A 17,411-nucleotide genomic window follows, 5' to 3' on the forward strand; every position below is an offset into this window, starting at 1 on the left:
ACAGGCCAGCAGCTGCCAACTAGACCCCTATTCTTAGAACTCCCATATGCCACAGATGCCGCCCTAAAAAGCAAAAAGCACAACAAAACAAAACAGCAAGTGCACAGGAGAGAAATCAGGCACTACCTGGCATGGATGGTCAAAATTAACATCACCCCAAGAGGGCAGATGAATATTGTGCATCTCCACACAGGATCCCCTGAGGACACAGCACTGCTTATATACAATTCTGACCGTAGATGCATAACCTGAATGGGGAATCACTGACAGATCCAAAACGAAAAACATTTTTCGTTTCAAAAAGGGAGGGGTTATGTATCCTTCAAACGTATCAACATCATAAAAGAAAAAGGCTGAAGGTGAAAAGATCCTAAAGAGCCATGACAACTCAGTTTAACATGTGGTCCTCAGTGGAATTCAGTGCAAGAGGGGAAAAATCAGTGCCACCAAGGACATGACTGGGACAAGGGGCAAAACTGGCTGTGGGTGGTAGATTGGACAAATCTGTGCGGCATCTCTGTGAATTTCTTGACGTTGATAATGGTCCCGTGGTTACATAAGAGAAGGTCCTTATTTTTAGGAAATGCACACAGAAGCATTTGGGTGTAAAAGATCACCAGTAGATGCAACTTGCATATGGCTTTAAAAAGCTGTGAGATAGTAACACGAATAAGGTAAGATACTAACAACAGATGAAACTAAAGGATAGAAGGGTAAGTTTCGAGCTATTCTTGAAAGTCCCGTCAGTTTGAAATTATTTCCAAATGAAATGATTTTTAAAGTTCTTCGGCTGCTGTTAACCTATCAAAAAGAACCACGAGATGCGGATACTGAACCGGATTAGATAGGTCCCTAACCAGGACAGGAATAAGAGCATGGGCTTCGGAGTTAAGACAAATTTGGGCTCAAATCCTAGCTCTGCACTTATTAGCTGGCCTTGACCTCAAGAAGTCTCCACCTTCTCATCTGTAAAATGGGGAAAATAATACTTAACCTCCTAAAACTACGTTGAAGGTTAAAAGCAGGGCTGTAAACTATTACAATGCCAGGTGTTTCATCACCATGCCTCAGCACGACTTCGTAGTTTTACAGGTGAGGAGTGGTGATACCTGCGGTGATGGAGGTTATTGCTGGTGTTGCTGGTATGACACTGGGATGCAAAGATGGCCAAAATGGGTTTCTGACCTCAAAGGACTTATAAAACCAGAGATGAACCACAAACTACAGTGTGTAATGTAGGTACAAATAAACTGTTACTGAGGCAAAAACAAAAGTATACTTACCTCTTCTGGGGAGTGGGCTCAGAGGGGCTTCTCTGGGAAGGTGAAAGTCAAGTGAGGGGGAGGGGACAGGCTAGGATGGCACCGGGCAGAGGCAAGGGTGAGTGGTTGGAGCTGTCCCAGCCAAGGTGACCAGTGCAAGTCAAGGGCTCAGGACATGTGTGGGAAGCAGGGGAGGCAGAAAGAAGTGCATAATGGTACACCCAGGACCAAGCTGGGGAGGGTGAAGGGCCTTGAACATGACACACAGGACGTCAGTGTGCTGTGTGTGCCATGGGACAATCCGTGGAGGCGTCTGAGTGAGGCTGGCTAGGACTGGATTGTTGTCATGAAAATACCACTGGGCATCAGTGGGCAAATGGATAGCTTGTGGGGAGGAGGCAAAGACTACAGAATATGTCAACATTTTAACAACCAGGACCCATGCTTTGCAGCCCTGCATGAGCCCTGGAGTTCTCATCCCAGGGTTTCTCTTCACCAGGCTACCTATCCTCAGCTCATACACCTCAGGCTGGCTCAGAAGGTGCTGTCCTTACCAGAACCTTCCTGGCCCAAAAAGTCCCCTGGAAAGTAAGGCTTCCTGCCCACACTGGACAGTACTATTTGTATTTTATGTTGTGCAGTCAAGGTGCCTCCTGGGATCTACACACGGAACTGGACTCACACATGAACTGTGGATATTATGGATGCTCGTTGCACTTCTCTCTGTTAATGTTTGCGGATAAAAGAAAAAGATGTGCAAGGTTTAATTCACCTTCTAAAAGGAAGCTATTACCATTATGTTGAAGGTTAAATGAAGGGCTGTAAACTATTACAACGCCTCTGGAGTTTATATTACTTCATCTAATTAGTTTGGTAAGACTCATGCTTCTCCCATTTGCGGTAAGAAGGAAAAAGAGTATGTGTTCATAGAATATTCTCCTTTAACTCTCAAATTGACTCAAAAGTGATCTGAAGATGGGCTGAAATTTACATCACCAGGACCAAACAGTAGTTCCACACAGAACACTTGGTGGCTGGAAGGGCTGGGTACCCCCTCATCCCCCACCCCGGAGGTACCTCAGAGGCAATGGAGGTGAAGCTGCCGCTGAAGTGCACGTGCTTGTGGATCTCGCTGCCGTTGGCCGTCAGGAGCCAGGCCCCCAGTGCCTGCTCTTCCCGGACCGACTGGTTGCTGTGGCTCTGGTTGGGCAGGAGCTCTGCCAGGTCCCAGTGGTAGGACGGCGTGGCCCCAACCAGCGCAATGAGGATGGCTTCCGTGGCCACGTAGAGCTGAAAGAGGAAACGCACAGAACCATCTATGCTGGAAATGTGATGAGTAAGCCTGCAAACCTTGAAAGATTGGCTCTTTCTTTTGTGTTTCTGTGAGCTACAGGAACGAGACACCTCAGAAAGAGAGGGCAGTTAAAAGCAGCCTCCTGATCTATCACTAACGGAGCCATCAGCAATCCTATCTGCAGAGCACCTGATACTTCCTCCCAGGGTTTTCTCCTATGCTGGAGGCTGGAGATCCATCTGATGCCGAGGACACTGTGGATAAAGATTCCACACTGGCAGGGAGTAGGAAGTGGGAAGGATATTACTGGCTCTGATTCAGAAGGTTAACATTCCAGCTATTTTCACCCCAACACTACACCTCAGTTCAGATAAGGAGTCACCAGGGTCCAGGACTCAAAGTTTGTTTGGGATTCATGATCGAAACAAGAAAATATTTTGTGGCATAAATGTTTCCAAAAACAGTGTGTACACACACACACACACACACACACACACACACACACACACAGGGATGGGGATGGAGGAAGGACCCACTTTCCATTAAAGTAAGGAAGCATTATACGCACTTGAGGAGGTACTAAAATATTGCATACAGTTTATAAGAGGTAAAACATTCAAAATCCCCGGAACAGATATTCATTCACTGTATAACCTGTAATCATTGCTTAATCTTAAACACAGTTGTCCCTCTAAAGAAAAAATACTCCATTTAAGAAATATTTATTGAGCACATATCATTTGTCACTGACTATTTTGGACTTCACAGGCTACTCACAATTGGGTTTACAAGCTGCCGAGACCTGTGAAGCCTTTTTATGCTATGGATCTATTTATATTCTTCTTGTTGGATGATTATTTCAAGCTTAAAATATATTAGGAAAACAGAGATAGTCTGATCCATAATGAGATAATCTTATTTTAAGAAACCATCACTATTAGAACTTAAGATCTTAAAATACCTTTAAACTTCAGGCAGTATTACAAAGCCACAGTAATCAAGACAGTATGGTACTGGTACCAAAACAGACAGATAGACCAATGGAACAGAATACAGAACCCAAAAATAGACCCTGACAGCTACAGTCACTTAATCTTTGACAAGGGATGCAAGAATATAAAATGGGAAAAAGACAGTCTTTTCGGCAAGTAATCCTGGGAAACCTGGACAGCTGCATGCAAATCAATGAAACTAGAACACACCCTCACACCATGCACCAAAATAAACTCAAAATGACTGAAAGACTTAAATACAACAAGACACCATCAAACTCCTGGAGGAGAATATAGGCAAAACATTCTCTGACATCAACCTTACAAATGTTTTCTCAGGTCAGTCTCCCTAAGTAACAGAATTAAGAGCAAAAATAAACCAGTGGGACCTCATCAAATTGACAAGCTTTTGCACAGCAAAGGAAACCAAAAAGAAAACAAAAAGACAACTTACAGAATGGGAGAAAATAGTTTCAAATGATGCAACTGACAAGGGCCTAATCTCTAAAATATACAAACAACTTATACAGCTCAACAGCAAAAAAGCCAACAACCCAATTGAAAGATGGGCAAAGGACTTGAATAGACATTTCTCAAAGGAAGATATACAGATGGCCAACAAGCACTTGAAACAATGCTCAACATCACTGATTATTAGAGAAATGCAGATCAAAACTACCATGAAATACCACCTCATACCAGTCAGAATGGCCATCATTAATAAGTCCACAAATAACAAATGCTGGAGCGGGTGTGGAGAAAAGGGAACCCTCTTGCACTGTTGGTGGCAATGTAAGCTGGTACAACCACTATGGAGAACAGTATGGGGATACCTTAGAAAATTATACTTATGACCCAGCAATCCCACTCTTGGGCATATATCCGGACAAAACTCTGCTTTAAAAAGGCACATGCACCTGTATGTTCATTGCAGAACTATTCACAGCAGCCAAGACATGGAATCAACCCAAACGTCATCAACGGATGATTGGATCAGGAAGATGTGGTGTACATATACACAGTGGAATACTACTCGGCCATAAAAAAGAACAAAATAATGTCATTTGCAGCAACATGGATGGAACTAGAGACCTCTCATCCTGAGTGAAGTACGTCAGAAAGAGAAAGACAAATACCATATGATATCACTTATATCTGGAATCTAACATATGGCACAAAGGAACCTTTCCACAGAAAAGAAAATCATGGACTTGGAGAAGAGACTTGTGGTTGCCAAGGGGGAAGGGGAGGAAGTGGGAAGGACTGGGAGCTTGGGGTAAACAGATGCAAAATGTTCCCTTCGGGATGGCTTAGCAATGGGATCCTGCTGTGTAGCACTGGGAACTCTGTCTAGTCAATTATAATGGAACACGTAATGTGAGAAAAAAGAATGTATACATGTATGTGTAACGGGGTCACCATGCTGTGCAGTAGAAAAAATATATAAAGAAATAAAAATTTAAATTTAAAAAAATACCTTTAAACAGAGTGTTTAAAAAACACAAAGTATGTGCTTTCTCTATAGCACATAGTAACACCCCACTGGATGGATGAGTTGACTGAGGCATAAAAGGGTGGAGAGGCTTGCCCACTGCATTATCTCCATTGTCAGGGAACTCCCAGCATCTTCCACACCACTCAGGAGGAGCACAGGCAGCTGTTAAGTGGAGAGGCTAAAGCCCCAGAGGCAGAGCAATTTATCACAAGTAGATGATGGAATTACTGTCAAGGAAAGAGAAAAGAAGTCATGACATCGTGTGTGTCATAACAGAAAGCTAATGTAAAACCCAAGATGTGATCTTCCCTCTCCGCCAAGGCTGCGAGGATGTGAGCCAGCCCCGATCTATTGGGCGTCGGATGACTTTGGGCCTCTGGAGACGCACAAAGCTGCCACAGGTCAGTCTGGGTGGGTGATTTATTGTCAGATGCAAAGGAAAACATGTTTCTAGATTTATATTGCTTCCTGGCCCCTATTTGCATACAATCAGGGAAGTTTTAGAACAGGAGGCAATCAGCTTCCAAAAATGCAAACCTTAATAATCACAAGAACAGATAGATTACACATTTAGCAGCAGCTATAATTACAGAGCCACTTGCACCCATTTTAGAAACTGCCCTTCCTGATTACAATCTGCTGAAATTCAACTGATGAGTAAAGAAATGAAAAAAAAAAAAAAAAAAGGAGCACAAAGAATTCAGGAAATGACGCATAGCGCATGTTCTGGTAAATGCACAGCCTTCAATCTAGCAAAGCAAACTAGTTATATTTTCTCTCTGAACATGCTCTTTTCTGCTTTTCTTCACCTGGAAAGCACTTTCTCCTGCTGTGAATGTCTGAATGTTCTCCATCCTCCAAGATGCAACTCAGATGCCCCCTCCCACCATCCTGCCTTCCCTCCAACCCCTCCAGAAGCCCTCTCCTGCTCCAGCTCACCCCCAAAAGTTCCATCTGGACCTTTCTTAGAACCTGTATCATTTCCTTCACAGCACTATATTGATGGATTTGCTGGTCTTATTTTTTCTATTGAAATATCCTCTCTCTGAGGGCAGGATCTCTGTCTGATTCACCTGAAGCCTCCCAAGACAAACAACTCAGGGCCTAGACAGATGATTACACACATTCCTCAAGTCAATGGATGAATGAATGACCAGAAGAGAACACTCGTAATAGCAGCAAGCACGTCTCTAACACCAACTATATGCCAGGCACCTGTTCTACGAGCTTGTTGAAAACATAGTGACGAATGTTATTTTTATTTGGATTATCCTAGGATAAGCAATATTCTAGGCAAAGGAGGAAGTGCTCCAAAGGGTCCTCTCATTGGCGTTCCTGTCGTGGCTCAGGGCTTAACGAATCCGACTAGGAACCATGAAGTAGCGGGTTCGATCCCTGGCCTTGCTCAGTGGGTTAAGGGTCTGGCATTGCCGTGAGCTGTGGTGTAGGTCACAGATACAGCTTGGATCTGACATTGCTGTGGCTGTGGTGCAGGCCTGCGGCTACAGCTGTGATTCGACCCCTAGCCTGAGAACCTCCATATGCCGCAGGAGCATAGAAAAGGCAAAAAGACAAAAACGAAACAACCAAACAAAGGGTCCTCTCATATGGGGTGTATTTCACTGTGGAGGCTACCATGCTTGGAAGAAACTACAGAGTGTAGGAACAAGTTAAAAAAGCGAAGAGGTGGTGCTGATACACACCCTTATTTATAATGCAGGGAGCAGTGAAACCTGTTATATATAATAATAATAATAATCAATAGTATCTGTATTAATCCGCATTATTCCTAGCAACCTGCAGGTTAAATAAGCACTTTCCTTCTTCCTCCTTTTTCTGCCTTCCCCCCACCTCTCACAATGTTTCCAGTACCCACCCCACGCGCTCTCTCTCTCTCTCTCACACACACACACACCCCTTATCAGAACATTCAGGGCCATGGCTTTGTGTCACCAGAGGGGTCAGCAACACACAGCTCTTCCTTGTGACACCAGCCTCCATAGCACAGTGTTTGACACAAATGGCCACAGAGCAGGCAGGCGGCTATGATACCAGGTGACACATGCCAACTGCGAAAGGCGAAAGGGGCACCATGAGGACCAGGTAGACGCATCTTGCTGCTTAAAGGGCATACAGATCATGGCTAGGTCCTTTACACAGGAGCGACAGCCCTGGGTCACGTGGACCTATGATGTCAAAGATGGTTTCCGCCCTTGGCTCGTCAGGGATGTGCCACCTGCACGAGGAATCGGGGCGGGGGGTGCTTTTCCTCGGTTTGCTTTCTTGGGCTGTGGCAATGTCACAGAGCTCACATCCTGCTTCTTCCCCAGAGGAGCAACCCTCTCCCACGTTCCCCCTGGTTGCTACCCGGTACACACATTCACCCCGCAACCTCATCTAGGGAACGGCACCCATCAGCAGAAGGGCTTTAAAGCCGCAATGAGAAACCACCATCCGCTCTCTCCTTCAGAGGAGAACCAACACCATCTCAAACCAATCATTATCCTCTCTAGTGCTACCTCCAGGGAAGGGGAAGGAGTGCCACAGACAGCGGGATTGTTTTTTCCCTTTCAATGTGATTATAATCAGAAAAGTGACTAAAATGCACTGGGGGATTGAAATTTTTAAAGTTTCGAAAAGGGAACGTTTTAAAAGTAATTTTATACTAACAGCATTATAAGCTTTTATACTACTCAGGAAACCAAAAACGTCTCCCATAAATTATCTCATCACAGTATCTTGTGAAGTCATGGTAAATACAACGTTTATGTTGGAAGCAGGAAAGATGAGCCACAGGGCGGTTAAGTGAAGCGGTCAAGGGTACGTGAGACACTAATGGGAAAACCAGGATGAGACTGGAGCCAACTAACTTTGGAGCCAAAGCTTTTTTTTCAGAGAAAAAGGGGGGGGGGTAGTCAAAGACGATTTTATTGTTGTCATTACTGTTAGTATTTACGCACTTGGTATTCAGCTAATTGATTCAACCAAAAGCATTACACAAGCATGACCACATCATGAAGGTAGCACTGATGCCCAGTGCCTGGCACAAAGTGGGCATTCAATAAATATTTGTGGGGTGACTCACTGACACTATTTTTGTGTGTTTAAAAAAATTAGTTATTGGAGTTCCTGTTGTGGCTTAGCAGAAATGAACCTGGCTAGTATTCATGAGGATGCAGGTTCGATCCCTGGCCTCAGCGGGTTTAAGGATCTGGTGTTGGTGTTGCTGTGGCTATGGCGTGGGCCAGCAACTGCAGCTCTGATGGGACCCCTAGCCTGGGAACTTCCACATGCCGCACCTGCAGCTCTAAAAAGAAAAAAAAGGAAAAAAAAGAAAAATTTAGTTATTATGCCCTGAATAAGTGTCTCTATGTCCCAGTTTTTCTCTGACTCTAATTTATCCACATCATGCTGCCAGGTCAGTCTCCCTGAGACATTCTTCATCAAACTCTTCTGGTCAAAACATATTAATGGATAAATGATAAATGTCCTAGCATCCAGAGCTCCAGCACATGGCCAACGGCGACCTTATCTGCATTCAAGCTTTGTGGACTGGCCTACTCCATTCCCCAAACATGACTTTTCACTGTGTGCCATGAAAAGCACTTGGCATCTGTACACTTGAGTCTGAACCTCAGCTCTAGTAAACTCCCGGCAAATCAAAACCTTTCTAAACTTAATGTTTTCTTCCAGTAACACTGGATGCTAGCAGTGCATCTTTATCTCATTCATTCCTATCTAATTAACCTATTCTGAAGGTCAAAGGGGCTATTTCTTTAGCTATATCACACAGTAAATCCTACAGCACCATCCAGATAGCATCCATCAGTGCCTCTCAAGCTTTAATGTGCAGAGTCTGATTCTGTAGGCAGAGGTGGGACCTGAACTTCTGCATTTCTAACAAGCTCTGGTGAGGTCAGTGCTGATGATCTGAGCCACACTTTGTGCAGCAAGGGTCTAGGTCATGCATTCTCCTATACTTTCTCCAACATTTTTTCCACCTGAAATGACCCTCCCACTTCTGTCTAAACCCAAGCTTAGATCAAGTTCAGCCCTCTTTCTTTCTTTTTTTTTTTCATCTTCTTTATTTTAATTGTATATGGCCTCACCCCCAGCATAAGGATGTTCTCGGGCCAGGGACTGAATCCCAGCCACAGACGTGACCAATGCCATAGCTGCAGCAACACTGGGTCCTTTAATCCACTTGGCCGGGCTGGGTTGTACCTGTGCCTCTACAGTGACCTGAGCCACTGCATTCAAATTCTTACCCCACTGTGCCACTGTGGGAACTCCTTAGCCCTCTTTCTGAGGTTTCAACAAACCTCTCTGGACCATGCTAATGTCTACTTTCTTAATTTCCAAAGCATTCAAGGGTTGTATTATTTAAGTATGAGGAAACATTACTTTGTGTCATTATTTAACAGTAGAGATATAAATTTTTCTCTTCTAATGATTTGTCATATCTTGAAGAAAAGAAACCCTAACTCATACTTCTGCATCCTTTTTTTTTCTTTTTTTTTTTTTTTTGCCATTTCTTGGGCTGCTCTCACGGCATATGGAGGTTCCCAGGCTAGGGGTCGAATCAGAGCTGTAGGCACAGCCACAGCCACAGCAATGCAGGATCCAAGCCGCATCTGCGACCTACACCAAAGCTCACAGCAACACCGGATCCTTATCCCACTGAGCAAGGCCAGGGATCGAACCCGCAACCTCATGGTTCCTAGTCAGATTCTTAACCACTGCGCCACGATGGGAACTCCCATACTTCTATATCCTTTTAAGAAACCCACCGTACCCTTGTGTCAGTAATAGCCTATGATACATTTTGTTAACTAATTCCTTGCATAACGACGTGGCAAAAAAAAAAATGATGATGGATTAAAAACCAGTGATTCTGGGAATTTTGGTTTCAACCACTAATTAAGACCTTGGACACATTAGCTGACCTGCAGCTGTTTCTCTTTCAATTTCCCAAATACAATGGGAATGACACCACCTGATCACCTTCCTTCTGCTATATGTTTAATTTTTTTAAAAAAATTTAGTGAGTACCAACACTTTGGAACACAAGAGTATTCTGAGCCTCATGTGATAACAACAATGGATAAGAAACCATGGTTTCCTTCTCGGCACATACATTTAAGTGAGGATGACAAATATATCCAAAGCTACAAATATAAGGCAGATCTGGACAACTTCTCTATTAGCCAGAGTAGGAATGAAGTTAATGAGAGCACAAAGGAAGCAGTGGGTTCCAACCAAGGCGAATAAGGATAAGGTCGAATGTGACACCTGAGCTACCTGGTGAAAGACTGCTGCGGTATAATCAAAACAAAAATCAGAAGGAATTCTTAGGCCAAAGAAAGAGTCCAAGGAGTTCCTGTTGTGGCTCAGTGGAAACAAACCCACTTAGCATCCATGAGGATGCAGATTCAATCCATGGCCACGCTCAGTGGGTTAAGGATCTGGCGTTGCCATGAGCTGTGGTCACAGGCACGGCTCGGATCTGGTGTTGCTGTAGCTCTGGCATGGGCCAGCAGCTGTAGCTCCAATTCGACCCCTAGCCTGGGAACCTCCATATGCCATGGGTGTGGCCTTAAAAAAAAAAAAAGACAGCGGCCAAGCAGGGTCAAAAAGTAAAGAACATATTTTTAGTGTTCTTCAAAGAAGTATTTATTACAGGGCAGGCTCAGCTTTGCCCAAACTCCAGTCTTCTGCGTACCCCTTGCAAGAATGTCACATGCTCATTTCTGTTTTCTTTCTTTTGTTGTTTTTTTTTTTTTGTCTTTTTAGGGCCGCACCCGCAGCATATGGAGGTTCTCAGGCTAGGGGTCAAATCAGAGCTGCAGCTGGCAGCCTACGCCTCAGCCACAGCAATGCCAGATCCAAACCCTGTCTGAGACCTACACCATAGCTCATGGCAATGCCAGATCCCTAACCCACTGATCAAGGCCAGGGATCGAACCTGCATCCTCATGGATGTTAGTCAGATTTGTTTCCACTGAGCCATGACGGGAACTCCTCTATTTTCTATTATTTGCTTAAGGGTCTGCTTTTAAATTGACTCAACAATTTTAAACTTAAGTAAATTTACAGAGAAATAAAATTGTGAATCAATACAAATACAACCAGCCCGATGGCACTATACAAATAAACACCCTACTACAATGCTAAGAGTTGGCTGGTACGTTTTTATTTAAGGTTTTCCACCAGAGATACTTTTGGGTAAATGTGGGGGGAAGGGGTGAGAGCAAAGGAGCAGCCATTGGTTTCTACGCTTGGAAGGCTGGGACCCGTGCTTTGGTGCCTCACCTCCAGTGTCACGTCTTTGCTGCCTCACCTTGTCCGGGCACCTGCAGCTGGACCTGCTAATGACCCACAGTCCCCTGGTCCCTCCTTCAGCTGCTCTGACTCCTGGTCCAGGTGTGTGTTTAGTTCCATGATGAAAGGCATTTGCTTCATCAAGGCTGCAGGAGTGAGAATGACACAGATTCCAGTCGATTCTGTTGGGTTCCAGGCTGCCTTAGCGGGCAAGTTCAAGCTCCAACATCAGACACAGAGGCAACAGCCTGACAGGGACTGTCGGACCGGCTCCCACAATTGTACATTGTCAAATCCTCATAAGAAATGATTCACTGATTACATACATAACCACATATATATATTATAAAGATAATGCATGCATACAGATCTATACGTACACACACACACACATAATATATCTCCATCCTAGGAGTTTGGCTTCCAGGTTCTCTGGCTGAACCATGACCAGCACTACCTTAAACAAACATAGCAAAACATTAGCAATTATGAAGCCTGGAAGAAGGTACTTGTGTATTTGTGATATTGTTCTCTGTATTTTCTTTGAAATTTTCATAATTCAAAGGCATTTCAAAAGAAAACAAATAATGAATACGATAAAAACAGAGTAACGTTAGTCATTTCTAACGAGGTAATGTTTTCTGCCAAAGCCTGAACCTTCTTTAATTCTGCGTCATTTCCTTTGTTAAGAGAGAAACATTTGCAAATGTTTTGAGAAGTGTTAGCACCAAAGGAGACCCTTCTTCTTAGATAAACAGCAAGAGTAAAGAAAAACTGAAAAGGGAATAACCCTCTCACTTTACGAGTTAATGCTATTTAATGCTATTTTCATACACCAGCTAAATGTACCACACAGGCCACTCTGTGGGATGTCGGAGAACACAAAGAGATAGAGGATCAGCAATGACTGACAGAGAGTCATATGGAATCAAGAACAAAAGCGAAAGGAGAGGGAGTTCCCGTCATGGCGCAGTGGAAACAACTCCGACTAGGAACTGTGAGGTTGTGGGTTCGATCCCTGGCCTCGCTCAGTGGGTTAAGGATCCGGTGTTGCTGTGAGCTGTAGTGTAGGTTGCAGATTCGGCTTAGATCCCGCGTTGCTGTGGCTGTGGTGTAGGCCGGTGGCAACAGCTCTGATTCGACCCCTAGCCTGGGAACCTCCATATGCTGCAGGTGTGGCCCTAAAAAAAAATCAAAAATCAAAAACAAACAAACAAAAGAAAGAAAAGTGAAAGGAGATCCCTGGAAAGAGGGTGGAGATGTGATTTCCTCTTGGATGCCAGAGAGAAACATAAGGACTGGTGAGGCTGAAAAATTAAATATGGGGAAAAAGGAAAGGAGGTCCAGTGACCTCCATCTCATCCGCAAAGCTGCAACAAAGAACATCTGGGGGGAATGAGCCGTCTGGGCCTGAGAGGAGTGTAAACAATCACCTGGGAGACGTGAAGGCCCGGGCCAAAGAAAGGAGCATGGGCCGGGTGAGTTCCAGCCCAGGGAAAAAGACCCAACCAACCCACACGTGCAACAAAAGAGAACTGAGAGAGGAAGTTATGATACGGCAATACCTTCCAACAACAGTGCTACAGCTATTGAAAAACATGTGGTTGCTCATCAGTGCGCAGAGCAAGGCACTCAGAGGACTGCTGAGAGACAAAAGCAAGGTGCGATACAGATTTTCTCCAAAAAGGCGAATGTACACATTTGTATAATACAAAGTCTGGAAGGCTATACACTTTGGGCATATTTTACTTCTGGGTGGTAGAAGTTCTAGTGATTTCTTTTTCTTCTCTTCATCTTCTCTTTTTTCTATAACCACCATATACTGTTTGTTGGGTACCATACAATTGCCATGAATGCAGATGGTAGTTCCTGTTTGAGCTTTTGGTCAAGGGAGTGAGAGGGGAGATTTGCAAGCTGTGTGTGTGTCTCTGGATTGGATGGCTCTTCCTTCTAAGGCAGCCTCTCACTGTGGAGCCAGTATTCTAAAGCCCCAAAGTCAACACTGACCTCATGCCAACTAACTGCTGGGCATTGGGTGACTTTAAGAGATCCTAAACGTGCAAAACACATGAATTAAATATTCATGATTTAATTTCCGAGAGCACAGTGAGGATTGGGGGGGGGGCGGTTATCAGCAAGAGTTCACTCAGCCACCTCACAGCAGAATGTCACAGCATTCAAGTCTAGTGCTCATACTGCCATATTCACATTGCTTGGCTGCACATTTTTAATGACTTTTTTTTTTTTTTTTTTTTTTTGCTGGAGGGGAATACCTTCTCTTAGGGCACATGTCAAGTAGCAGTGGGTGGCATGCTGCTGGGAGCTTGGGTGTGGTCAGGCCAATGGCTCCCAGCTCTTGAGATGTTTCATGGCCCATAGGACCTCCCTAAACCTTCCTGAGGCTTCCTGGATTTCTACATGCTTCCCAGATGAAAATCTGAGGGGCTGATAGATTTGCAGCTTCATCTGCTTTACACCAGGGGGCAGTGTCTGTCTATGGACAACAGTTTTCCTGAGGCCATGCTGGGGACAAGAGTAGCTATGGCCTATGGTGCCCCCACTCACCTAAACTGATGGAAGGAGCATCAGGCAAAGGCTCCCCAGATTATCATGCAAACTCTCAGCCATTGTCTAGAGGCAGACAGAACTAAATTTGAGGGTAGGTTTGGCAGAAAACTTGCTCAGACCAGAGACACTGGTAGATGGTCACATGTTTTGGAGTCATGGCAGAAGCTCTTGCTAATGGCCACAGGTTGCCATCATGGCTGAACCACTGGTGGTGGTGAGAAGCCCTTGGGGCATGAGGGCTGGTCTCAACAACTGTGGTACAATAAAGTCTTACTAAGGTTTATGGTGTAGACTTCATCACTCACTTAACGGTTGAGAGATCAGAAGCTCCAGCTATCATCTCAGGGACACCTCATCAAAGGGCAGTCTTCCTATGAAGCTCCTGGGGAGAACGGACATGGAGACAAATGCAAGCAGGCAGGAGCCATTAGCTGTGATGAAGTCCCTCGCAAAGTTTAATAAAGGCTCCTGAACAAGACTCACCCTTCCTCACCCTCCCGCATGGTAAATGACCAGAACTCACAGCCTTAACCGGCCAGAGGAATAGCAATAAAAGAATGAACTGTTGGAGTTCCTGTTGTGGCACAGTGGTTAACGAATCCGACTAGGAACCATGAGGTTGCGGGTTCAATCCCTGGCCTTGCTCAGTGGGTTAAGGATCCGGCGTTGCCGTGAGCTGTGGTGTAGGTTGCAGACGCGGCTCGGATCCCGCATTGCTGTGGCTCTGGCGTAGGCCGGTGGCTACAGCTCCGATTAGACCCCTAGCCTGGGAACCTCCATATGCCGCGGGAGCGGCCCAAGAAATAGCAACAACAACAACAAAGACAAAAAGACCAAAAAAAAAAAAAGAAAAAAAAGAATGAACTGTTATTCTCAAAGGGTGAACTGTAGTATTGTCTCCTAGGTATGCACATCTTCTTATCGTTTTAAATTTTTTAAAAAGTTACACAGAAAAGCAAAACAAGTAAGATTCATGAACCCATCACCACAATTTATCAGAACCCTTTACTGTATTTCATCAGATCTGCTTCAGATTTTTCAAATACAATATTATAGACACAGAGGAAATTTCCTTTGCCCCCCTTCCCTGTCCCGCCCCCTCCCACCCTTCCCAAGAGGCAGCCGATCTCATGAATGGGGGTGTGGGTCCTTCTACCCCATGTGTTTATACTTCTGCATTGTTCCTATACATCCATAAGCCACACACAGTACTGTTTCTTAATTTTTAAATATTTGTAATGAAAGTATGTTTCACATTATATATATATATATATATATCTCACACTGGTTTTGTTTTGTTTTTTCATTTAATGTTATAAGAGATTCATCCATGTGGCTGTGTATAGATCTAGTTTGTTCATTTTAACTGAAATATTCTATCAAATTTACATCATATTTTAATTATCCAGTCCCTTTTTGAGAGTCATTGAGATGGTTGCTTATTTTTGTTTTTACAAATAGTGCTGCAATAACTATCCTGTATGTTCCTGTTTACACACATGTTCAGAGCTATTGTGGGATATATACCTAGGAGTCCAGTGCTGACTATAATTTTATTAGTGCCAAATTGTTCTCCAGATGTAGTTTCTACTTCTCATTTTTCTTTCTTTTCTTTTCTTTTTTTTTTTTTTTTTTTGGTCTTTTTAGGGCAGAACTCATGGCATATGAAGGTTCCTAGGCTAGGGGTCGAATTGGAGCTGTAGCCACCGGCCTGTGCCCACAGTTACAGCAATGCCAGATCTGAGCTGCGTCTGCGACCTACACCACAGCTCACGGCAACACCGGATCTTTAACCCACTGAGTGAGGCCAGGGATAGAACCTGCAACCTCATGGATACCAGTTGGGTTCGTTAACCACTGAGCTACAACGGGAACTCCCTCTACTTCTCATTTTCATCACACTTGTACTGTTAGACTATTTAATGTTTGCTAATCTAATAAGTGTGAAATGATATTTCATAGTCATTTTAATATGCCCGTCCCAGGTGCCCACTGAAAGTAAACATCTCTTCATGGGTCGACTCTTATAGTTTCCTCTTCTGCAAAATACCTGTTCAAATCATTCCACTTTCTAAAATACCATGAAAAGATATTTATTGCATGGATGATGTGAATACATTGGTAGTTCTAGGATCAGAAAAACAAGGCTGGGGTTATTAAGAGTTTACATAAAAAATAATGCATTCTGAAACACCAGACGACTACACCTCAAGCTGAGGTTCACAGCAGCATCACAATTCTGCTGGTGAAACTAATGCTTATTACAGGTTACATGGTCCTGTTGGTTAACGGATGTTTTAAATGCTGTGCAAATTATAGTACAACCTATAATTCATGATCCTGTGGAAAATAAAGGAGCTGGAGTCTCTGGCTTAGAACAAAGAAGCACGGTCCATTTCCACTTTATGTCTAAAGGGATCAAGAAACAAATAATTATATCCCAACCATCCTCCAAACAGCCCGACAAACAAGCACACACATAAACAAACACAAAAGAGTGATGAAGGTGTCAACTCTGAATCATGATCGTTAAATGGAAACAGTAAAGGGAAAATAGAATTATTTAAATATTACAAATAGCTCTTACCCAAAAGAGGGCATGCGTATTTGGGAGGGGATAAGAATTTTTCTAACTGCAAAATTGTAACTCTTATTGCTTGTTCATGAGACGAGCAGTTTTATCGAAGGCAATTTTTCTCCTCTAGCTTTTCGTTTATGTACCTTAACATGAAGCGTTACGATCATCAGTGCACTTGGATCTTATACTAGAGAGAAATCTACAAAATCTGCATCTATTCTTTCCATCTGAAAGTTGACCCTATGGAGATTCCAAAAATTGTGTTTGCAGGGAGTGGGAGGGTAGGTCTCCTCCCCAAAGGAAACTGGATAATGAGGTAAGGAGGGAGGGGCTACACCATGGTATCAATAACTCAAGAAAAGAGTTCATCTGAAGACCTTTTGAGTTGGCTTATAATCTGGTTTCGTCCTCTTAGTCTGAACTTGGATGAATTTGAAGTAAAGGGAGTTAAAACCATTTTTTAAAAAAATACTGATGGTCCTGGAAGAAAGAGAACGCAGAAGCACCTGTAGAGTTTGCATCTCTATCCCTCTAGTTTTGTGTTTCTTGGCTGGGGTTGGGCATCACCAAACCATAGATGCAAAAAAGGCTCCTGCTGAGGCACAGGCTCCCTCTCCCTGGTGGTGGCATATACAGTGTGCAGGATGCTCTGGCAGGGCTGCTATACAATTGGTCTGTACCTTCCTTGGGTGCTGGTAAACAAGTGCTTTGGTTTAAAAGCAAACACCAACCTCCTTCCATTCGAGGCAACTCTGAAGAAGGTTTCTTACTTTGCCTCTGTTGGAGGAAACAGGGCCCACGAGAATGATGAAAGCATCCTGTGACATGTCACAACTACGTGATGGGATGCTCCAGCACCCTCACCCTGCAGGCCAGCTCCCTTGGTCTAAGCCAGGTCCGA

General features: G+C 44.0%; 1 protein-coding gene across 6 annotated transcripts in view; it reads right to left on the reverse strand.

Moving 5' to 3' along the window:
- The window catches only part of SLC22A15 (solute carrier family 22 member 15), a 92,824-nt gene that overhangs the window by 72,816 nt on the left and 2,597 nt on the right, over positions 1-17,411 (reverse strand). For 5 of the 6 annotated variants that reach the window (XR_001308430.2, XR_001308429.2, XM_013997251.2 and 2 more), the window contains exon 2: positions 2,340-2,552. The exons of the other annotated variant lie outside the window; for it this stretch is intronic. Coding sequence is in view for 3 of the 5 variants with exons in the window: in XM_013997251.2 (XP_013852705.1) it covers positions 2,340-2,552 (213 nt within the window). In the remaining 2 variants the exon portion in view is untranslated. The remainder of the gene's footprint in view (positions 1-2,339; positions 2,553-17,411) is intronic. 6 annotated transcript variants of the gene reach the window in all.

This window comes from Sus scrofa, chromosome 4 (genome assembly GCF_000003025.6).
Source record: "Sus scrofa isolate TJ Tabasco breed Duroc chromosome 4, Sscrofa11.1, whole genome shotgun sequence".
Lineage (NCBI taxonomy): Eukaryota > Metazoa > Chordata > Mammalia > Artiodactyla > Suidae > Sus > Sus scrofa.